At 34.0% G+C, this 25,425-nt stretch overlaps 1 protein-coding gene across 17 annotated transcripts in view; it reads left to right on the forward strand.

The window, feature by feature from the left end:
* The window catches only part of Trdn (triadin), a 356,336-nt gene that overhangs the window by 156,523 nt on the left and 174,388 nt on the right, over positions 1-25,425 (forward strand). For 16 of the 17 annotated variants that reach the window (XM_078019258.1, XM_078019265.1, XM_078019269.1 and 13 more), the window contains 2 exons: positions 4,155-4,211; positions 5,042-5,104. The exons of the other annotated variant lie outside the window; for it this stretch is intronic. In XM_078019258.1, coding sequence (XP_077875384.1) covers positions 4,155-4,211; positions 5,042-5,104 — 120 coding nt within the window. The remainder of the gene's footprint in view (positions 1-4,154; positions 4,212-5,041; positions 5,105-25,425) is intronic. 17 annotated transcript variants of the gene reach the window in all.

The following is a 25,425-nucleotide window of genomic DNA, read 5'->3' on the forward strand; positions in this document are numbered from 1 at the left end:
TTATTATTACATATCTCGAATGCTCTGACTTAAAGGTTTTGGCAGTCTCTTTTCCTTTGCTAAAAAGTTCTAAGAAGCCCAAAGTTCTCCCACTTTTTTCAAATGTTATCCATAAAGATTTACCCCTGATTCACCCTAAAAAATAAACAAATAAATAAAGCAATGCCATCTTCCATCTTTTAATTCCCTAAGCTTCTAAATCAAGATGTATTTTTTTCTAAGACTTATAATCACCTGACATTATATAAATATATATACATATTAATTTTAAGCCTCTCAAATGGACTTTTCTCTTGCTTAAAAAAAATTAAGCCATTTAAAATTCACAAAACATGCAATAGCTATTTACACTTCTGAAGCTTGAATTTGTTCCCAGCAAAATCAAATTACAAATGTAAAATGATGCATATTTCATTTTAGAAATAAAGAATAAAGAAGTGAAGAAGGTCTTAAATATATTGTATGAATTTTCCTACCTTTTATGGTTAAAGACAGAAGATCTATGCTTTGCCTACAGTTACATAAAGCAATTGCTATGATAATAGCAGAATTGAGACAAATTTACTTTTATTCATTTTAGCAAAATGCTTCTTTGTGATATGCTTATTTCTCCATATACATATTTTTCTTTAAGTTCTCAATTTAAAAAATTGCAGACATAGAATCTTTGGATATAGAAAAACAAGAATCAATTTGAACTTACTCAAATATATAAATAGGTCTTGTACCTAGATAAATTACCAAATTGTATGTGGTCATGTTTTTATTATTTATAGACTATAGTAAAAACTACTTATTACTATCATTATAGTTTGAACATCCACTCCATTCTTTACACCAGACACTTTAGCTCAGTCATCTCCATTCCCCACAACAATACAGCAGGGGAGATTTTATTACCCCCACTTTTCAAATGAGGAAAAAGAAATGTAGCATGTGAAAAAACATTGCCCAATATCACATAGCCAGGAAGGGTCAGGGACAGAATCCAGACTAAAGTCACTATGTTTTCTCTCTTGCCCCATGTCTCTGTAGATAACACTGGGAAAACTCTAATAATCACTCATGTAATTCAGCTTATCTGCTTAAATGAATTTTCCATGGTGATATCATGAGCTGAGTTCCGGGCCAATCTCTGTCACTCTAGCCAAACAAGGTGACAGTGACAAGGAATGTTGGAATGTATTGTTATGAAAGAAACTACTCCTTATTTACTTGACTGGAACCAAGCTTATGTCAATCCCGGCCATACAGTGTAGGAAAGAAAATATTCATCTGACATGCAGAATCTGGATAATCACACTAGAAAAGCAAAGAGGGAGGAACAAAACATGAGACAAAAATGAAACAACTTGCATTAGTTTCCTCGTTTTGCTAGGAACCAGCATCTTAGAAAACTTTACAACTGTAATTAACTATTATGTATTTTCTGGCTTTTAGACAGCATAAAAACATTTAAAAGGAAGAGAAAAGCCCATTGTAAGGGTTTAGAAAGTAAAAAGTAAGTGATTTAATTTTTCTTTCATCTGATGTTAATTTATGCAGAAGCTAATAACATGTTTGTTGGCTCAGAGCTTCACGCTGTAGAGAGGATTTCTCTCCCAACCAGACTTTCCTGTGATCTCTGCCAGATAAATCCATCATCTCAAGGCTTATGACACTTTCGCCAGAAAAAGGCAATATGCTGATTAATTCCCATCCTATAGACACATTTAATTGCTATCTCTTGGAAAACCAGTGGTGTTAAATGCTCTAATCTTTCTCTGTTACAAACAGAACAGCAAATTGGAAGAGAGAGTGAAGATGAAGTATGTATGCAAGTGCAGAGACACATGGGAAAGGAAGAGTACTGTTGACAGTGGAGGGGGGAAAAAAACGTCAGGGAAGGAGAGTTTTCATGGAAGAAGCACGGGCCATTTTTATATCCAACTAGCATATAATTAAATTGTTATGTCTTTTATAAATGAAAAATTTAATTCCACTCCTGCCAAATCACCTAGAGAATACAGACAATAGTGCTTGAAGAAATGCAGATTCTTCAGAAGTTGATGTTTTAAATGAAATTCACTGTGAATAAAATAACTTCCGTAATGACAGCTTAAAGGTCTAATTCATAAAAATGTTATTAAAGTACATTATTTATACCTGCTTTTTGTGGACTTCTGCTCTTATTCATGACTCTCACAGTGTATGGCTGTAATCACAGGCAGAATGTGTAATAGAAGCATTAATTCAATCTGAACCAAGGCAAGAATACCGTATTGCCACAATAAAATCCCAGCTATATTCGAAGGGGAGAATTTACTGCCCAAGAGCATTTTCTTAAAAATAAAATAAAATAAAATAATGACTTCTGCCTTATGGTCTCAACAGCTACTTTCATTCTGAAGTTCAGTATAACATTGACTAATTGGCACAGAGTTTTAGAGAAATATTTATTCATCTATGTTATGAAACTTAGAGATTGGGTTCTGTAGTGTGATTTCATGGTGACTAAGGCATTGATATTTAGTATGGGCTTAAAATATTTGCAACAAGTGGTCTATAATTTAGTTAACCCCTCTTTTGATATCTGACATCAGATGGCAATGTTTAACAAATGCCTGTTCAATTGCCTGGCATATGCATTTATTTAGATGAGGTGGAAAACATCCTGCTACATAAAATTTCTTCCAGGGAAGCTGAATATAATGATTTTTAAACCAAAAGTATTTTTATTTCGAATTTTAACATGATTTCCATATTTTGTATAGCTAAACATTTATGAAAAGGAAAAGCAGAATTCAATTGGTTTTACTTCTAACTCTGAAATTGTCAAACTTTGACTTCTTGACTTTATACTCCTTATTGGTTGAGCGGCAACAGTATAGTGTAGACATAATTAGACAAAGTGTGAATATATTTCTCTCTAAAACACTAGATTTTCTCTAGGAGTTTTGAAAAGGCACTCTTTATAAATTATACTTTCAACACTAAAAGAAAGCCTTGTCTTTGATCTTGTAGGTAAAAAGCTCTAAACCTAAGGGGATGAATTAATTCCTGTTTTTAATAAGACACAGTCATTAGTAGACAACTTCTGCATTCATCTCAGAACTACACATTGAATTTCCTCAGCATAGTAACTCTTATAATAGTTCTGGGTAATGGAAACTTTTGAATACACCTATATTTGAAATGACAGAAAAATGACAAATGGCAAAGATACAGATATTTTAAATATAGGGTAAATAACCCTATTAATCTAAGATAAAAATCAGTCAATTGCCAACATTAAACCATACTTATCACTGTCTCAAATCTAAAAATCACTGAACACTCTACTCCAACCAGTATGTACCAGCACACAATTTTGTGATGTGAAATGAGTCTGCTTACCAGAAAAGTGTCCAGGGATGTCCAATTGTTACATGGTCAAGGCTGAGCAGCACTTGAGGTTTTCTCTTTACCTCTCAGGCAGAGACTTTCTCAATTTTGGAAAGAGGGGTGTTCCATGGAGTTTAGAGACACCACACACTTCCACATGGCACCCAAACCTACTTGGAACTGCAAAGATTGTCTGAGAACTCTCCCTGATACAGTCACTCAGAAAGGGCAGTGGAAGTTATGTCCCCAACACATTGCCAGACAAATGTCACCTAGCTGTAAATGCCTGTTGACAAAAGCCAGATTTGAAAATCATCTAAATCAAAATAGGTATTGTTAATGGCCAAATATATCATTCCTAACATGATTAAACCTATAATAAGAAAGCAAAATTTAAATTTTGTAGCTTACCTGTAATATCTTTCTGAAGAAATTATATTTTAATTTTATATGTCAATATCTTACTTAAGGCACTAAACCAAAACGGTTTGGCTCAGAAAGCTCAAATTCTCTTGTTCATGATTTGTAAACAACATTAGCAGCTTAAAGTGTTATGCATTTACTGTTAGGCAGGCACCACACAGAGAACTTGGTAAACATTATCTAGCTTTGAGGAAGGTACTGTTGTTTTACAAATGAGGAAAATACTGCTTAGTGAGGTTCAATCACTTGTTGAAAATCACAAAGCTGTCCAGAGGCAGAATTGACTTAACAGTAATCCCTCTTTCCAATGTTGACTTTCCTTTTGTACTAAATTTTCCTAAAGGAAATATTTTACATTTCTTCTCTAGAAAAAGAAGGAGAGAAGAAAGCTGAGAAGAAAGTTATTTCTGAAACCAAAAAGAAAGGTAAAGATTTCAAAAAGCTGTCTAACTCATAAATTAATTAATATCTATTTACATTGCTACAGATAAAGCTGTTTTTTTTTCCCCTGGGAAAGAAATTCACTTTATGATTTCATAGTCATAGTTATTAACAAACTCTTTTGAGGTTTGTAAATGTTCAAAATAGAGTTGAAATTGATTAAATTTTTAATAAGACAATGCAAAGCCTAAATACTTTGAAAAAACTACTATTGTCTGATTATTCTTTCCTGTTTTAGAAACTGTTCAATGTCAATTCATTAATTTATTAGACTATATATGTTGATATGAATATTATTATTCAACTAATTCAGCTTAATAAAAATATTTATCATGGGGCAGAACATTTTATGCAATCGGAAGTAAATATTTGAAAAGTTTGAGTTTTTTTTTTCTTTCTTAGTTGGTTGTTTTCAAATAGTTCATCTGATGTCTCCAAGTGAGCTTCAGAGATTTCAGAGTTCCTGATATGCTTCCAGTGACTTAATAGCTCAAGAGACATTCAATATGTTCCTTTTAATATGTTTTAGAAAAATGATTGGATTCTACCATAATTAATAATAGCATATAATGCTTACACTTTTATGAAGTACTTCTTTCCTGTACCAAAAATTTGTTCTTTCTTGGAGAAAAAGCAAACCTAAGACATTTGTCTGTTAGGTAGGTGCTAGTTCACTCATAGTTGACATGACTTATGGCTCTGATGTGGGACTCATTTTTACAAGACAAATTGGATGCCTTAATGACACTCATGCATGTCCTGAAATATATGAAAATTAAATAGGCAGAGGTTTAGAATTTTCTTATTTTAACAGCAGAAAAAGAAGACGCCAAAAAGAAAAGTGAGAAGGACACTCCCATTGACCTGAAAAAGAAAGGTATTAAATTTATTTTGTTCCTTCGCATTATGTTTAAGATGTCTTTTTAACAAAAACAAAACAAAATCTTACTGTCAGGCTGGGGATGTAGCTCAGTGGTAGAGTACTTGCAAAGTGTGAGGCCCTGTGTTTAATCCCCAGTACCACCTTGCTGTAAACTTGTTCAAATTTGGATATGAATTCTTGAATTCAACCATGTGAAGACTTCGACAAGCAAAAGATTGAGCTAGTTAGACAAAGCTATTAAAATCAGTGGGAGAGACTGGAGCTCCCTCTGAACTTAATTATGCTGAAACAGAAAGCAGGAGTGTGTTAGAACTGAAACAGGGATCTTCAGCCATCCACATTTGCAAATAGGCTTTACTCCAAGAAAAAGTAAACTTCCTCTCTTCTATGTTTAGGAGAGAAACTGGGAGATAGCATGACCTTCTCTTCATGGTATTTATTATTTGTGTTTGGTATCAAGGATTGAACCCAAGGATGCTTAATCATTGAACCACATCCCTAAGTCCTTCTCGTTTTTTACTTTGAGACACAGTCTCACTCAGTTGCTTAGGGCTTCAATAAATTGCTGAAGCTGGCTTTGAACTTGTGATCCTCATGCCTCAGCCTCCTGAATCTTGGGGATTACAGGAGTGAGCCACTGCATCCAGTTCCATGATTATCTTTCTAAGGCCTGGTTCTCAGATCTTTGAGAAGGGCACCCCTGTGTTGTAAATCTTAAAGAGGCTTTAAAAGATTCACATCTCACGGGGGCCAAGAAAGAATTTACAATTCCAAGTTGTATAAGTAATTGCTCTAAGGAAAGGATAGTCAGGCACCTAAGGTCAAGAAAAAGCCTTTCTGAAGTCAGTCAAGCTGAGAGCCATCTTGGTTATGATATAATACAAAGACAAGAGCTGCACGGTACAGAGAGAGACAGAGAGAGAGACGGGTGGGGGAGGGGGGATCAGTCTATCTATTTATCTCTATTTAGTATCGCTTTGCAAAGATAAGAAACCAAGAAAGAATAAGACACCTCATTAGGAAATAGGATTATTTCAACTCTTAGGGTTTAGATTTTTGCTTTACATTTAGTTTTGTTTTTATTCTGGCACAGACATAAATGTCAGCTTCTATTCATGTAATGCTTAAGTCTACATGGAAAAAATTGTCATCTCAAGTAATATGGTTTGAAGATAAGTATTCACACCCCAAATATTTCCTCCACTGTGTCAGTGATGCTTGAAATTCTACTATTAGTGTCTTTCCATTCCTTTGAGTTATGAGGGAATTCTCTTTCATTACAATGCAAATCTCCCAGGGCCTGTGTGTATGGGGTAAAAAACTAATTCCTCTCAGGTATTAGCAACTTCAAGTAAATGAGATTTCCAAATCTTCTCCATATAGTGGTAAATGGAAAATGATGCCTTAGAAAATGAGGCAGTAGGAAAGCTTACATAAGGGAGCTTCAAGGTAGGACATTGGCTAGGAAGAGCAAGAAGGCTGGATGGTATCAGTGAAACCCTTATCTTTATGAAGTAGTAGTAATTTATGTGGCAAACAAGATGGTGATAAAATACACAGGATCCCAAATTAACTAACAGTTATTCTTAGCAAGTAACAATCAGGAATGAGAGCATATTTCTGGTATACTGTAACTGAGGTAAAAAAAATACATATAAAATACTAAGAATTACAGGATTCTATGGCTTATAAAATGATGAGAGTGAGTCAGATATTCTGCCAGTGTAAGAGTTGATTGTCAATTACTTTGCACCCCAAATTATATTATGAAGAATACATTGATGTGGTTTGTTGCATTGTTCAATACTTAATTTTACTTTAAATTTACTTTATTTTCCTGGTGAAATATGTCTTAAGAATCGTAAAAACACAGTACTGACCATATGATGATACTAAGAAATTTGTTGCTTAGATCAATGGACTTGTGATGTTACATGTATGGATGGTGAAGATAGATAAGGTGCTTCTTCCTGAGCCATCAACTTTGTTAAAAAAATTTGCAGAAGAAATTTTTGAGTTGTAACCCTCAAAGCTTTTGTCACATGTATGCAAAATCAGAAAGAAAAGTTGTTTTGACAAAATTCAATAGTGTGTGTGTGTGTGTGTGTGTATTTGATGTTTTGATTTGGTTTATCTTTTCTGGGGAAAGGCAAAACACATTAATATGTAATGAGTGATAGGAAAGTCTGATACTTCCATGCAGCTGGAAACCTGTGCTTGTTGCCTGACCCTTATGTTAAAGTGAGGTTGTGCAGGACTAGCCTGAGAACTGATTATGCCATCATCACTTCCTGTAAGGCCAGTGCCCAGCCAGTGAAGCACAGATCACAGTGGGTATAGCCAGAGTGGCTGCTCAGCTAGAGGTACAGAACAAATTTGTCCTTCTTGGAACCAGTTTTCTTTTTGTTAAGTTTGTCATTTTACCATTTGATTATATAAAATATCGTTGGTTCTTTAAAATTAATTCAATTTCCTGATTGGAATATGAATGATTTAATAATTTGTGTACAAGTTTTTAGTCCTCTAATACTCAAAATCAAGTGTGTTGATGTGTGTGCAAATGGATGTGTGTGTGGGGGGGGGGAGGTGGAGAGAAAGTTAATTAATATTGTTTTTTAACTCTAACGTTTCTTTTCAGAGTTCAGTAATTCTCTGATTATATTTTCAGGTGATGGCAATGTAGATTAAAAATAACCAATCTTAAGCTTATTATGAAAGTAGTAAAAGTTTATACAGATAATGAGAGAAATGAGTATAACAAGATCTTGAAGAGCTGGGGCACATATGTCATTTTTTCCTAAAATAGTAAAAGAAATATGGTAAAGCATATGATATCACTACTGTAACCCTAAATAGTAGCAAATCTGTAAGGCAAAAGATAATCCTAAGAGTTTATTTAATATCTGAGTGTTATATTTTACTTGTATCACTTTTATATAATTTATGTGATTATCTACTATATATTTTATATTTTATTACAGTTAGAATATTAATTAGATGCAAAAGAAGCTAAAAATCAAATTCTATTGACTGATAAATACTCCTCTAATGCATGAAACTAGTAAATCATGCTTTGCTAATGATCTGTGTTAGTGAAAATTTGACTGAAGTTTTATGCAAGATTGTTAGCTTCTTGATTAATAATAGTTGAAACCAAGTAATTGGGACATAGTGGTTACTTATAATAATCTCTTATTTAGTATATATTGGAAAATATACATGTAAAAAATCTTGTCACTTTAAAACATTATGTGAAACAAAAAAAAAAAGAAAAATCACAAGGATATTTTTGCCACATTATAATGTATGTTTCCACCTGATGAGTTGCCATTAAAAAATAAACAAAAAATTCAAAAACATCTCCCCATGTTAGTGTTGGACTTAGGTGTAAGACATACCAAACATTCTAGTTACTACAAAGAGAAGAGATTCTATACAGGGAATTAGGTACCTCCAAAATTGTAGGCAGGAAGGGATGAATCAAAATTAAGGAGATGATATTGAATCATAAAGTATAGGTCAGGAAACAGTTTCATTCACAAAGCTTTCTTCTAACAGTAACAAAGGCTGGTTGCTGGAAATGTATAAGCAGACTTCAGCAACTGACTAACACCTTCATTTATCAAATCAGACATCTAGTTTGTCCAACCATTACAGCGTCAGTTTCTTGTATGTGCATTTAGTTGGTGGGACTTACTTTTGTTTCTTCATGAGCACTAGCAGCAAGGGAGTCCACCAGATACAAAATTCTGGAATCTAAATTTGTCTAACTGAAAGATAGGTAGAATGGAAGTTGAAAAAAGCTATCTATACTATCTGTAATAATGATACCTTCAGAAGTGCCTGAGAGGATAAAATTCATTTGAGATAGTTTTTGAAGTCCTGGACTGTGGAGGAAATGAACATATCTTCATGTACTCCCCAAACCTGAAAAAAGATGATTTGATCAAATATCATGATCAAATTTTTCAATTTAAAGTGTTCACAAGACACATTTGAATGAAATTTACATTGCTCTTTACTTAAACTATAGTTAAAAAAGTATAGGTATTTTTTCTCTTCAATGCACAAAATGATATTTTTAAGAAACATTTTTCTAAGTGCTTGATGATGAGATTATAAGGCTTGAAAAAGATTACCACATTGTTTTGTTTTATATGAAATAATTATAATATACAAAATATATATAGTCCAGAAGAGAATCCAAATGGACTCCAAGATAATCTATTTCTCTCAAGTTGGCTATTTTTGAAGTTCTAAGTTATAAACATTTTAGAGTTGAATTTATTATCACTGTACATATTCAGATATTAATTATGAAAATAATTTGACATAATAACTGTTAATAATGTTACAAAATGATATTTCATCATTATACTTTCCAGTAGTATTTTTTTAAGAATTATCTGAACAGAAGTACAAATTATAAGAAGGAGCCTATAAAACCACACTGGTTTCTCTGAAATATGCTGTTAGAAAAGGACAAATTAATTAATTCATATACACATGCTTTCTTACAGGAAATATTTACTAAATGTCTTCTATATTCCAGATATTCGAGCATGCACAGGTGGGTCAGAGGACATAAGAGGTGCCCTAATGGGATTTACAGTTTGGTGAGGGCAGCACACCATGAATAAGAAGACAGAATACTATTAAGTACAGCTCAGACTAAGGGCAAAGGAGGAAATAAATTTGGGACAATCATAAAAGATAATGGATGGGGTTGGGGGGCCATTAACATAGAAAACGTTTTTAGATCAGTCCCCTCTGAGAGTCAACATTGATTTAGCACAAAAGTGGTGCTAGAGATTCAACCCAGGGCCTTGAACATGTGAAGCTTGTGCTGTATCACTGAGCTATACCCGCAGCCTGAGAGACAACAGGCTGATGTATTGGAAGGGTCCAGGCATCAATGTGTGCATCTTTACATGAAAAATGTGAATGTGATGTTTGTGTGTGTACATGATGTGTGTATTCATGGTTTGTATGAGGAGTCAGAATATAGAGAACATGTGCAGAAGAACCTTGGATTTCATTCAAAATGTAATAAAAAATCCTTAGTCAAAGTTTTCAATATAGTAATCTGTGTAAATCCTATTATTTCCCTGGGAATAGAGGAGTTTACCCAGAGAGATTGTGTCAAAAGAAACAGAATAGAAACAGAATCAAGGTCTGGGCAACTCCCACATCTAGAGAGGAGGTAGTAAAGAGCAAAGTAAGAGAGATGAAAGGACTTGCCAGAGATATTAAGGGAAAAGAAAAGAGTACAATTTTAGAAATTGTTGTTTTAAGAAGCAAAAATTTCTCAAATTTTGAATGCTATTTAGAAACTGTGAGAGGAGGACAGAAGAGACAAGGACAGTCAGTGGACAGAGGATGTGAAGCCAGATTGGAATGGAAGGTGCAACAATGCAGAAAAATGTGGAACATTTGGAAGTTGGGGTTGTGGTTGTATAAAGAATAAAGAGTCTTTTTTGTTGTGCAATTTTACTTTGAGAGGCTAATTTGGAGTCTAATGGACATAAATAGAATATGAGAGATTGATGTTCAAAGGGCAGAGTATATAAGCAGATATTTAAGAGATAATTTAGAATCCATTGTTTGATGAGCCCATGGGTGACATACATTTTGTGTGTGTGTGTGTGTGTGTGTGTGTGTGAGATAATGTCACAAATGTTCCTATAATAAAAGTGTATGTGTTCAAGTTATGCAGAATACCATATACAGATTAATTTATAAAGAGAGGTTTGCATTTTGCAAGATATGAGATTTAAGATTAGGTGGTCCTGTTCATAAAACTAAAACTCCAATAATAAGTACATTTTAATACAAAAATGTCAATTTTAGAAAAAGATATATAAAATTGTCCTTTGTGTTCACTGAGGTAAGTTTGTGAAACATATTTGAGCAATGCTTTTTAGGGCTCATTTATTGTGTAACAATATCTGACTAGAACTAATCATTAAATATCCATGCGTGAATGGAACAGGTGAGTTTACTCCAGCAGGAACTCATAAGGTTTGTGCTGTTTTAAGGGATATATGCATATATATTTCAATAGAATATTTTCAATTACTATGTGGGGCAAACAATATTAAATTCTGCAAGAACTATATTATCACTAACTTTTCTTTTGAATCCTTTTTCTTTTTTTTTTAAGCATTTTGTTCTAGTTGTTAGTGTTCAAAATACTTTGCATGGCAGATATCAGGCCATATGATTTTTACATTTATATGTAAATAAAAGTCACTTCCTTGAAATATTTATATGTTCAGATACATTTTGGCTGAATAGTTTTTCATATATTTCATGTGTTTGTGTTAAGTTTAAAGGAGCAGCCTTTTATTTTCTTGATCTTTATTTGGGGTTTATGATTTTTACCCTACTTAATTTATTTTTTATGTTAGCTCAACTATATTAAAAATACCCACCTTACTAGAATTTACTTGAAGGGAAGAGAATATATTTTCAAATATTCTAATCATTAAAACCATGTGAGACAAGCTGGGCCTGGTTGCCCACACAGGTAATCTCAATGACTTGGAAGCTAAGGTAGGAGAATCACAAGTTTCAGGCCATTCTCAGCAACTTAGCAAGACTCTGTCTCAAAATAAAAACTAAAAAAGGGCTGGGAATGTGAACCATTGGTTAAATGCACCTGGGTTCAATTCTTGATACCAAAAAGAAAAACAAAAACAAAACAAAAAAATAAAACCGTCAAAACTCAGAAAGGTGAGATGCTCATATTAGAAATTACTTAGGCATGGATAAAAAGGACTAGTATACAAGTGACTATTTTAAATCTTTTAATGCTGATTTTGGAGAATTAGGGATACCCTCCTAGTGAAGACAGAAACAAAATTAGCACCAAACTTGAGGATCTGTGAGTTACATTATCTTTTGTGAAGTACTTTCAACAAGGAGTATTGAAATATATATGAGCAAAAATTAGTAAATATATAATGCATATATCTTTCTTTATATGCTTTGATTATATCAATAATTTAAGTATCACTTACATGTATACTGAATTATTTTGAGTTCAAGTATCTAGGTAGAATGAGTTCTTTTCTGAAAATTGCAAGACTAAAATAATATAATCTAACATTAAAATAAGTGACCTCCTGAAATGGTCATGAATTAAATTTTCATGGTCAGATTACACAGAACAGTATAGGGAATGTGATATCAGTTAGTTACATTATTTTTTTCTCAAATTGAATATGTGATCATGGCTCAGGAGACTGAGGCAGGAGGATCGCAAGTTCAAAGCCAGCCTCAGTAAAAGCTAAGCACTAAGCAACTCAGTGAGGCCTTGACTCCAAATAAAATACAAAATAGGGCTGGGAACGAGGCTCAGTGTCTGAGTGACCCTGAGTTCAATCCCCATAGCCCCTATCTCCACTCCCACAAAAAAAGAAAGAAAGAAAGAAAGAAAGAGAACAGATTTTGATCAATTTGGGGGATAATGATGTGATCTGAATTTTCCTCATGTTCTAAGATATACATTAAAGAATATGGAAATGAAATATGTAAATTTTATTGTATTATATCTTAAAAGTCTATAAGATTTTTCATTTGATGAAAGTAAAGCTTAAAAACCATCAAAATGATACATCTTTCAATTCTAGTCTCTCTAGGGATACTAAAAGCAGATCTTTGAAATCTCATTGTGATTCTGCCAGTATGTATTCATATTATCAAGGCATTTTTAAGTGATAATAATAGCAGTTAAATGTGTTCTTTGTTTTTTCATTTGATCATTACAACTCTGTGAGGCAGGCATTATAATTGCCATTATATACAGAGGGCAATGCAGCACTGGAACAGTTGAGCAATGTCCAGGATCACAATCATAATGAAGTAAGTGCAGTAGGAGAGTCACCAAATGAAGCTTTGCTGGATTTTTTATTTGTTTGTTTGTTTGTTTTTTATTTTTGTGTTTTTTTGCAAACTACAAGCAATTTTTACCCCAATTCTAGCTAATGATGGTGGTGAACTTCTTTAATTTCTTCCCTTCTCTCCACTCTTCTCATGTTCTTCTTCCTTAATTCCACTGAGGTGATATTATAACAGATGTACACATACAAGAAAGAAATCCAAGGTTATCTTATAGGGCTGATTCTTATTTTTTGTAGCAGTTCTGCTTTCCTTCACTCCTTCACTCAATAAATAGATACGTCATAATATATGCTTAATATTTGAGATAGATCACTGTAAGAGACATATATCTACTTGTTACTAAGGACCTTAGAGAATAGTCTAAAAAATCATACTGTAATTGTATAAAAATTGTTTCTCTTTTCTGGTAGTTGGTGACTATAAGAAATTTAGAACAGGGATGCCACAGACTTATAGAAGAAGACATTTGTCCAAGGCACATATGATGCTTATTTTTAAGCAATGAAGACGAGAGCACATACAATTTTTATAGTGGTTTATAACTAAAGATGTTTTATTATTGTGAATGGTGCACTGTTTTTTAGTTTACTCATGTATAGTTCCAGAGTAAATTGGCTTCAGCTCAACATAGGAGTCACATTATCTCAGAATAAGTTTATCACTTTTTTAGACCTTCTTTATTGTTCTGGACTCATATGATTGCAAATCAGTTATAGGTGCTGTCCCACCTCCCTTATTGTTCATGTCCTATGGAAAAAATAGCAGATTCATTTACTGAGAGCTCAGAGAACCTAGACTGAGGCTCACTGGTTGATGTGGTGTTCATGAACTAACCTTAGTGTGAGGGAGATTGAAGACTGAAAGGATAATCTGATGTTTGAGTTTAGGTTACTCGTCCTATCCTGAATAATCACATGAATTTTGTCCAGTTTATCTTTACTGAAATTGGGTCAAGGAGTGATTACATTAGGGTGTTAAAATTACAATGAAACAGAGAAATTATGACATTGGAACATCTATGTATTCTCTTTAGGTAGTTATTTCCATATAGGGAGGATATGGATGACTTCATTTCAAAAATAGAATACAATAAAGGAAGACTTTTGATACTTCTATCTGTTGATATAATACTTAAGTATTTTAGAAAAGAAACTCTGCATGGGATAATGTAGTGTGACCCACAAAAGCAGATAAAATTCTAGGTTTCTGAAATTAATATCATATATATATATATATATATATATATATATATATATATATAGAGAGAGAGAGAGAGAGAGAGAGAGAATGTGTGAAATTCATTAATTGTACCCTGCATTATTAGAAACCCACCAGGATAATAGCCTTTAATTTTAGTAGAGATATTTTGAAATAAACCAGATGGTATTCAGAAAAGAGTAATTCAGAATTGTGGATATTTAATTTGGAAATGAGAAAACAGAATATCAAAGCCACATTCATAACCTTGACAAACTCTCTCCTATTTAGATGTAGTCTACTCATGGTTATTCCTTAAAAATAGGACACTATGGCAGAAGTTATAAGACAATATGGGATGCTCAAGGTGATATTGAGCATCTTTTAATCAATGAAGGATAGAGTTTGAAGTGTGCAAACAGAGTGGCCATCTCAGGCTTGTAGAGGTCAAACTTGCCTGAAGAAAGATGGTGTTAAACTCAGGGAGGCTCAACAGATTATCTTTTTTTTTTTTCAGAATGAATATGGATAAATGAAACCCATATCTGGATTATTTAACATTTGAAATGAATGTTTATATTATTATGATCTTAAATTTGTCTGTGTTCATTTTGAAGACTAATAATTTAAGAAACAAAAGTGTGGTCAAAAGCCAATTCTAGGAAGTGAGATCATGGTAAATGTGCACTGTATATAACCTGAATTTACACAGTCTCTCCTGTCTACTCCAGCATAAAACACTACTCTAAATCCAATCAGAGCATGTCTTATTGATGTCTACATAAACCAAGGACACTTTGAAATAAAATGTATTACATGTTTGGAATAATGATCAATTGTTCTTAAGGCAAATGAATGTTTTAAGACATTTCAAGAAGAAAATCCCAATGACAATAGGGTAGGAGGGAAAGTTTACTTACAATGCCAAAGACAGGGGAAAATGCTTCAGATAACCAAAGTTTCTAGACAGGAAAATAATTGTAATTACATTTTTAGGAAGTTTATTATAAGTAATCGAGGAAGGCTTAGAGGAACACATATAATACTTCTGAAATTAAAAGCACTCTATTTTTTTTCTAAGAAATAGCTTCTGACAGTAATAAAATATAACCATTATGTTAGTCAGTACCCATATCCTGTTAGCAATATTAGTCTTAAAATATGAAATTAAAACTATGATCAGGTGAAGATACTAATGCTAAAACACAACAGAAAGAGCTCATTTTGAGGTGGGCAAATATTGAAGTTATACAAATCAGAGGAAAGAGAAAATCAATATCTATGTCACTGAACATGTAAAACAGGTCTATCAATAGAATATTATGAATTACTTAGGCCCTCTCCCTTGTAAAAATGTGTATTTTACCATTGTTCCTAAGAATTTGCACCACTAGTTAATTGTCCCACTATTTCCCATGTGCAGCAATATTCATGTGGGTATTTCGGAAGGCTGAGTGAATCTTTTGAGTTGGCTTGATGATTCCATTACTCTTTAGAAATGAAATCCTAATAGTTCACTCTCCTTTTTCTGAGACTATTGCTTCCAAACTGTTCCCTTTTCGTTTTATCTTTCATCACCTTTTTATCCTTTTTCTTCTTTCTTCAGAAAATAAAAATTAAAAGCTCCCGTGAGTTCTGTCTTATCCACGGATGTATTTTATCTTTGTATCTGTGTTCTCTTTTTTCTTTCTTCTTTTTCTGAATACAACACCATGCAACAGTAACAAAGTTTATAATTATATGCAATCCTCATCTGCTTGCTCAGGAGCATCACTCCAGTAATGCTCTCCTCTGCATATTCATTTTGACTTCTATTGGTCATTCCCATCAGCGAATGTCCTGCTGTAGACAGCATATCTCTCTTAGGTGGCTGTGCCATTTCTTATATCCTCCTTAGAATGAAGTTTTTCTTAAGAGTTGTCTTCACACTCCTTCCCATCTCTCTGTGTCCACCAAACTTGGGTTTCCATCCTCACCACTATTATCACTTCTCCATATTCCCAAGCCAAAATGAGAATTCCTCATTCTCAAGAGTATTTGACAGCCACTGCTTATCTCCCCACTCAGCTTTTTTGACAATACTCTTTCATTTTAGCCTGTCTTTCTTTCTTTCTTTCTTTCTTTCTTTCTTTCTTTCTTTCTTTCTTTCTTTCTTTCTTTCTTTCTTTCTTTCTTTCTCTCTTTCTCTCTCTCTCTCTCTCTCTCTCTCTCTCTCTCTCTCTCTCTTTTTCTTCCTTTCTTTCTTCTTTCTTCTTTATTCTTTTTTTTTTAGGGTGGAGGTACCAAGGATTGAACTCAGAGGCACTCTGCCACTAAACCACATCCCCAGCCCTATTTTTTTTTTTTTAATTTAGAGACAGGGACTCACTGAGTTGCTTAGTACCTTGCTTCTTCTGAGGCTGGCTTTGAACTCATGATCCTTCTACTTCGGCCTCCTGAGCCACTGGGATTCATAGGCATGTGCCACCATGCCCGGCTCCTTTTAGCCTTTCTGGTCACTCTTTCTTGATCTTTTTTCCCCCTGGTTTCCTTCCTTTCTTTCTGGGGCCTAAAATTGGAGGCACTCTTGGGCTCTATTCTATATTCACTTTTTTAGTGACCTCATATAGTCTCATGGTCCTAAAATCATCTGATACCAACTCCTAAATGTTTATCTCCATTTCTGAACTCCACAGTCAAATATTCACCTATTCACCATCTTTATTTATATACCTATTACACATTCCAAAGTTAATGTGTCTTAAAAGCCCTTCACATGACACATACACACACACACACACACACACACACACACACACACACACACACACACCTCTGAATGTGTCACCTATACTCAGCTCTTTACCTCTTATCAATAAATTATCACAACTTTTTCCCCTTTTACTGAGTCTTAAATCTCTCCAGTTACTTTCAACTTCTTTACATCCTCTCTTTAATCCGTTAATATCTTGTCACCTTTACCTTTGAAATATGTTTGGTAGCTGACTCTTTTTCTCTTTCATCTCTTGACTCCAAAAGCAAGGTCATTCTCAACAATAATGAAAATTTCAATAGCTGTAAAAAGTGACACAGTTTATTTCTTGTTCACTTTAGAAGCTATTTAGGCTCTCAGGCTCCTGGAATCTCCACCTCCATCCTATTCTGTCTTTATGGAGACATACCATCTCTTCCAGACAAGGATATAAAATGCTATTGGTGAACTGATGACTGTAGATAAGGTCACAGTTGCATTTGTCATACAACAAGGCCATTAACTGAGCTTCTAATCACACATTCCTGCCGTATCTAATCATTTGTTATTTGAACAAATTGCTTTCATTTCTAATAGAGCTGATGGTTTCAGCATTTGGATTTCACAAGTATGTGCAAATTTTAATTTGCTTTTTCAACTGAATTTTAGCTTCACTAAAATCTTATCAAAATGACAAGTATAATCAATGTGTGAAGTCTCTAGCAAGTCATTTTGCAAAACCACAGACAGAAAGATAATTAATGTATGAGTTATTATTTTAGAGAATCTGTTATATTTATATAATATTTTGCACGTGGAGAAAAAAAAAGCCATGACTTATTATCAAATGGTCTTTATGAAAGGATTTAGACTTGGTAAGAATGTCAGCTTGGGAGAAGTAGGGCAGAATAACCAATTAGTAACAGGAAAGGAAAGCTACACAGGAAGGAATAGAAGATAACAGGTAGAAAAGTGTTCATTCCGTTTGGTGCATTGGTAATACTTGGCAGGAAGTTTCCCTGTGCCCATTGAATTTAGGTAGGTAGGACATATAAATATCACAAATTTAAAACTCATTTTCTTGCCTAATGAAACACTAATGTCTAATGAACCAGCAAAAATTATCAGTGCACAGTTAAATTTTTTCCTTCTGGGACGTCCGTTTTCTTCTCATCCTGCTTCTTTGATGGATGGCTCTTCCCCTAAACTCCAACCATGTGGCTCAAATGGAGTTGAAATTATCATCTCTGCTCCATCTGCCACTCTCTGGACTAGTGTGGGTTCATGACCCAATTGGGCCAGAGTCCTGCCCTGTGGAATCTTTAAAAAAGAAAAAAGGAAGATGGCATCTTCCCTTAGATGGTGAAATTGGGTCAATCTAGGAAAAGCCATTTGTCATATTACACCCTGTTGTGACAGTCAATATTGAAAATTATGATGACACATAGACAAAGACAGGACAGAAAACTCCTCAACCAACCAACTATCCAAACAAAAACAAACAAACAAACAAAAAACAAAGGGAAAAAAGGGTGCAGTTTTAAAGAAACTTCAAGCCTAAGATGTTGGTAAGCCTGGATACTGCCCTCACTCTGACCTTGTGCCACTAAATGTGACATAATGTTATGTATTCCTCTGTCTTAGTTTTCTTTTGGATTTTATCATTTCTAATTTAAACATTCATTTCTCAAATATATTTCAAGGATTATATGTTTGATAGATCTCTACTAGCTGAACAATTTCTTATAAGAGGAAAATTTTCATAGATGCTTTATTGTTTGGTAGCCTGCTTTAGAGAGTGAACAAATACATAGTTATTTTATCAAATTTAGGAAAATACATTTGTCAATGCAGCATGTGCTTTTCAGAAAAATTATGTTAACATAATTTTTAAAAAATTATAACTAAAAGCAAGGATCAATCTCATTCACCTTGAAACCAAGAGAAACCAAATAGAAACCAAAATTCAAATGACTGCCTTTAATTTTGTTCTGAGTTTAGACTTGCCTTTCTTTTGACTTTTAACGGAAAAAGATGGCATTTTGTAAAGTATAAAATTAACAACATGTTTAGCTCCCCAAACTATTAATAAACTCAGTGAGACAACCCAAGACAAATTAGACATAACATCTCATACTGCTATTACACTTAGTAGCTTTGCTAGTAATTTTAGTTAGAAAGAACTATCCATTGTGTTACATGGTAATTCATAATTTATTTCTATTGCTACAAGACCCAAGTTCATCTGCTTGCCACAAAACAGGCCAATGAAGACAAGGAATTGAGGCTAGAGAGATGAGTTTCTTAAAAAAGTTGACTAAACAAAAATATAAAGGGTTATTATCATTGGTCCACCTGGTCAAGAAGTAGATTTTGGAATAGTTTATGCAGGTGGGTGATGGGTACTGGCAGACAGATGGGTACCTTCTCACAGTCGGTAAAGGTTCTGGGTTTGTGGCCACATGATACACATTTGATCTTAAATGCCTAGTCACACTATTTTTTCCAGTTATTTGAATCTTAAGGCAAAGAGTGATTATTTTTGCTTACTGATTAGTCCACCAATGTGCAGTTCCTGACATAGTACACAATGGCCAGGTGAGAGGTGTTAGCTTCTCAGAGAAGATACACAAGGGCCAAATGAAGTTAAATATGAATTACTTAATGCTCAGCTTCACTGTGAACCTTTCTGCTATTTTTTCAAACAACCGTTTGAAAGCATATAACTTCTCTATTATATTCTATGTTTATTGTAGATCTAGGAGGTTTTAAAAGACATGATCATTGTCATTTTTGAGATAGACAAAGGATATAGAGAGAGGCTTTTAATCTAGAATTTAACCTTAGGTAATAAGTACTGAATACATCAAATACTTCCTTTTTAGGACTAAGTCTGTTTACATAAAATTCCACATATTTATTCTTTTATTTTGTCCTAAATTACTTCTTGTGTAAATTGTGAGTGATAATGAGCTCATCTAATTTTTTTTTAAAAAAACATGTGGAACACTGCCAGACACAATGGCATACACCTGTAATTCTAGAAATTCAGGACATTGAGGCAAGAGGATCACAAGTTTGAGGTCAGACTGAAGAACTCAGTAACAGCCTGTCTCAAGATAAAAAATAAAAAGCACTGGGGATGTAGCTCAGAGGTAAAGCACCCTTGGGTTCAATCCCCAATACAAAAACTAAAAAAAAAAAGAAGAAGAAGAAGAAGGAGGAGGAGGAGGAGGAGGAGGAGGAGGAGGAGGAGGAGGAGGAGGAAGAGGAGGAGAAGAAAGGAAGTAAGGAAGGAAAAGGAAAGTAAGAAAGAAAGAAATTTGGAATGCTCACTATTTTGTGGGGAACAGTTTAGATTTGATGAATTCAGTTCAAATTAGTTTACATAAAAATGTCTAACAGATATATGAGAGAATGCTCAATATCGTCTCAGGGAAATGCAAATCAAAACTACAATGAGATATTACTTTATCCCAGTAAGAACAGCTATTATCAAAAAGTCCAAAAATAAAGAATTCTGGTGAGGATGTGGATAAAAAGTAATTCTTATGCACAGTTTGTGTGAATGTTAATTGGTACAGCAATTCCAGAGAATAATGTGGTGGTTCCCCCCAAAAAGCTAAAAAGAGAACCTTCATACAAGCCAGCAATCCTACTACTGGGTAAAAACTCAAAGGAAATGAAATACAGATGTCAAAAAGACACTAATGTCCATGTTTTTTGCAGCACTATTCACAATAGCCAGGTATGGCATACTGTAAATGTCCATCAATGAAGAAAGGATAAAGAAAATATGTCACATATGTGCAATGGAATATTATTCAACTATTAAAAGCATGAAATCCTGTTATTTACAACAACATGCATGGGTTTGGAGAACATTATGTCAAGGAAAATAAGCTGGACATAGACAAGGATTGCAAACACATAATTTCACTTATAAGTGAAATCTAAAAATGCTGAACTCATAGAGATTAAGAGTTGAATAATGGCTATGAGGGACTTGGGAATAAGGAAAAGGAGGTAGGAAGAGGTTTGACAACAGGTATAATGTTATTGTTTGATATGAGAAATAAGTTCTGGTGTTCTGTGGCAGAGTACTGTGAATATAATGAACAATAATGCATTATATATCTCAAAATCATTAAAAGAGAGGCATTTGAATGGACTCATCTTAAAGAAATGATAAAAGTTTAAGATAATGACTATGCTAATAGCACTCAGTTGATCATTACCCAGTGTAAACATGAATCTAAATATCATATCATATTTTATAAATATGTAAAATATTATGCTAATCAATTTTTTAAATTTAAAAAGTAGCGATTATTTTTCTGGAAGTCTGACCAGAGGAATTTTAGATTCAAAGTTATTAAGGGTATTCTCATGGTTCTCTCTCTTGATCTCTTCTCCCATCTCTTATTAGCATTCCTTCTTAGCTAGAGTCTTAGGTAAACTCTCAATAGCTTGTAGTAAAATTCCTTTGGTAAGTCTCAGGCTTACCAAGTTGCTAAACACTGAATCCTAAGAAGAAATAGGCCACTCTAAATTCCTAGAGAATATTCTTATTAACTTGGGTTCCATGCAAGGTGTGTGTGTAGAATTGAGTAATGCCTTTACTCCTGGGGCTAGTTCCCCTGAGAAAAGCAAAATAGATTTTTTGCAAAAAGAATGGAGAAAAGTCTAGGTAAGGTATGAGAAGACAAGCATGGAGACAGTGGAAAATAACGTTGGAAAGCCAGCATCTGCTGGGGAAGGTTGCTGATGTGGCAAGCATTGAGGGCACATCTGGGTAATTACACTTTGTCTGGCAGATAACAGGGAATCACTGAAGGAGTAAAGGCAAGGACCGACGTGATCATATGTGTCTATCTGGGGCAAGAGAACAAGAGGAAAATTATTTTAATAAATATTCAGAATACAAATCTATTGAAACTGTGCTGGTCAGAGATAAGGAGGGACTGATCCAATAATGTTGCTGAGGGAGCAGATAGCTGTGTAAAACATTAGAGAGACAACACAGTATATGGTAATAACTGAGGTTCAGAGGGCCTCATATCTGTATGTTACATACACACATCTGTATTTATTTAAATATATATTTTAGCCAAAAAAATCTCTTTAGAGAATTTAGACATATCTATGGTTACTGCACTTTTAACTAGAAGACAGTTGCTAATAAAATTACATAAAAGAACCAGAGGGAATAACTACTTGATGTTGTTAAACAATATTTTGGGAAACTCATAGAATATCTCCTTTTTTTTCATTTAGCAAGAATTAAAAATATTTTTATTATTTTTTAGTGTGATTTCTTTGTAAATAAGATTGTTCCTACACTAGAAAAAGGAAATTTAAGTGAAACCATTCTGTGTTACTCCACGCTGTGTATCTAGCACTTATCAGAATGCCAAGATAAAGCAGATGCTAAATACATTCACTGAATAAATACAGGGAGAATCTTCCATCAAAGAAAATGTATTTTCAGCTTTATTTCCCTTGGAAAAGATTTGACTCAAGTCTGCGAAGTTTTCACATTCACTTTGTTTTTCTCCATTCACTTTGTCTTTCTCACTATGATCATGGAGAGGAAAAACTAAATACTGTATTCCCAGTGTCCTCTGCTGTATGTGGAGTCTTAATTAGCTTTTCAAACACATTGCAGATAAAACCTATTAATCCTCTGACCTTCACTGAATTCAAAAGTTTTTGTGTTAATTGTTTTGAGAGAATAATAGACAGTTTTGCCGTTAAAAAAGAGTTGCTGCATTCTTTTTAGAAAAAATAACAGTAGAACCAGGAAAAACACTTGAAATTCAGATTATATTGGAGCTGCCATATTTTTCTCTTATTATATGACAGGGAAATTACTTCAGAAGTTCATGGACATGATTTACTTGCGTACAAATATAAAATTAGCCTTTAAAAATTGTCTCTATCCAAAGGTAGCAAACATAGTATTTAGGTCACTGGAAATAATTGTGATTTTTATTTACTAAAGCCACAAATGAAAAAGAACCTGAACTTTATGGTCCACCTATTATATTCCATGTGCTTTGCTTGTATTATCTCTGTAAAACTTCAAGATTCCCCTTTTCAATAAAGCTTGACCCTTCAGGTGCACATTCATTCCTGTTTATGACATGTCAGTCACTCAGTTGTGTATTGAAGATACATTCATGAAAATTATTACTTATATTTCATAAAAGAGCATATAGATTACATATTAATTTGTTTCTAAGAGGCAAAACACCTACTGCTCACACAGGGAGGAAATAGGACTTGAATTCTGACCAGGTCAAAGCTTTAGTAATCATCAGTAACTGGGAGGCAGGGGTGTCTCAGGATAACCCAAGGGCAAAGTCACATTACTCATCAGTTTGCACTGCTTTTACTGGTATAATTAGAAATCACAATTCTTTCTTATTCTTATAGATGTTTAGTGTGGATACTTCCAATATATCTATGCTGCTTTTTGAATTATGCATCTCTAGATATTCAGATTTGTTAAGAATCAAAATTTATCTCCCTGTCAGAGATTATGCATGATTCAGGTGACCTGATCCTTAAGTGATTCTCTGGAGCCAGTTAAGTAAACTACTCATCAAAAGCCTAAAGGAAGTAGCCATGAGCAGTGAAACCCAATATTCCCCTCAAGCTGGACATTGGTTCTAAGGCTTCGACTGGCTACACGACCTTGAGCAAGGCTCTTGTCTTTCCAGGCTTCTGCCTTTTCTTTATAAACCAAGGGTTGCAAAAGTTGGTGGCTTTCTTTGGGGGTTTGTTCTTGGTCATGGTGGATGAAGTATCTTGCTAAAGGAGATTTTGTCAAACTATATGAAATTCTGATGTTCCTGTAAATTCTTCATGTACAGTAGAGGTGAGTAAGAGATGTCTCTTCTCTTTTATCATCCCTCTTTTAGAGTGGCACTGTTTGTGCTGGAGTATGTTCTATGTCCTCGTCATTGCTTATGTTGGAGCAGGAAAAAAGAAAGATTGAAAACTTGGGCAGATGATTCTTAATTTCTCTAAATCTAAACATTCAAAAATATGATTGGATTTAGCAACTTCTTGATTAAATAGCTTTTCTGCCTGCTTCTTACTTTAACTGTGTTTGCACGCATGCGCGCGCGCGCACGCACACACACACACACACACACACACAATATGTGTGGAACAACAGCTGAAGACTATTTCATGATGTGAGCACAAACTGATTTTTTTTTAGCCTCTTTCCTACTGAGTTGCTGGAAGACAATAGTATGAACATCCACACTTCATTGCCAGCTGGCTTGTATTCCTAAACCAGGGAAATAACTGTCACACTTACCCTACCTATTTTGACAAGCTGCCTCTGGTCTAAATTATTACAACATGTACTTATTAGTGTCTAAATCCCACTTCCACTTGTGCATTATACCTACCCAGTCCTAGATGAGTAATTTTATTTGTGAGAGCCAAATATGCAAAATGTGAAATTAGCTCTTTACAAAAATAGCCACTGTTACAGTGTGATTTAAGGACTGAAATGGTTCAGATCATCATCCCTGGTGTCTTTGATTAACAAAGGCAGCTAGGAGGGGTTATAGGTCTCAGAGGTGGAATATAGCCGTTGCTCTGTTGGAAGAAAAGTGCTCCTCTCACTACTTGGTCTCTATCCATAGGGCAGATACTGTGATAGGAGAACCCAGAGAGAAGGGATGTGCCATTGGCAGCTTGGCATTGAAGGCGTTAGGGCAGCTTCCCCCTCCTTTTTCTGCCCCTTCCCAGCTGTCTTTTTGCATAGGTTGAATACAAGTGCTTTGCCTTTGACATTGTGCATTTAAATGCCAGCCTGTGCAATTTACAATACAAAAGGGCAAAGATACTTAGGGGAATAAGAAAAAAAAAATCTCTCTTTTCATTGGTTGACCTTTTTGATTCTGCTTTATATAGACATTACAAGAGCCCCTATGACCACATTTCCGATCTTCAAAACAATGCCCAAAATAACCCCTCATACAAAGTTATTTATAACCATGCTCTCAGCCTTTATGTATTAGAATATAAAGAATAATTTGCATTCATGGGCCTGAACATTGAAAGTCATTCCTATCTCAGTTAGCTGAAAGTTAAATCAAATTGCATTGTTGATAGGGGTCAGGAAAAAAAATCTGAAGGAATATGTGAACATAAAATAATTTCATATGTAGGAGTTTAGGTCAAAAATACTTAAATATGAAAAATATATTTAACAAGCTCAATGTAGATTTAGATTAATTTAGAACACTTCAAAATTTCAAGATGTTGTAACACAATAGTCTTATGAAACAGTTACAAAAGAAAATGAAAAACAGAATGATGGTAGTGATATGCAAATCTGCATTCTCAATTAATGATTTATTGACATAAATTTAATGATTCTTTCATTCTCTCTAAACAGTCTTTTCATTATTTTGGTTTAGATCTGAAATATTCCCTAAGGAACCGTGTATTGAAA

The sequence above is a fragment of the Ictidomys tridecemlineatus genome, chromosome 8, assembly GCF_052094955.1.
Source record: "Ictidomys tridecemlineatus isolate mIctTri1 chromosome 8, mIctTri1.hap1, whole genome shotgun sequence".
Lineage (NCBI taxonomy): Eukaryota > Metazoa > Chordata > Mammalia > Rodentia > Sciuridae > Ictidomys > Ictidomys tridecemlineatus.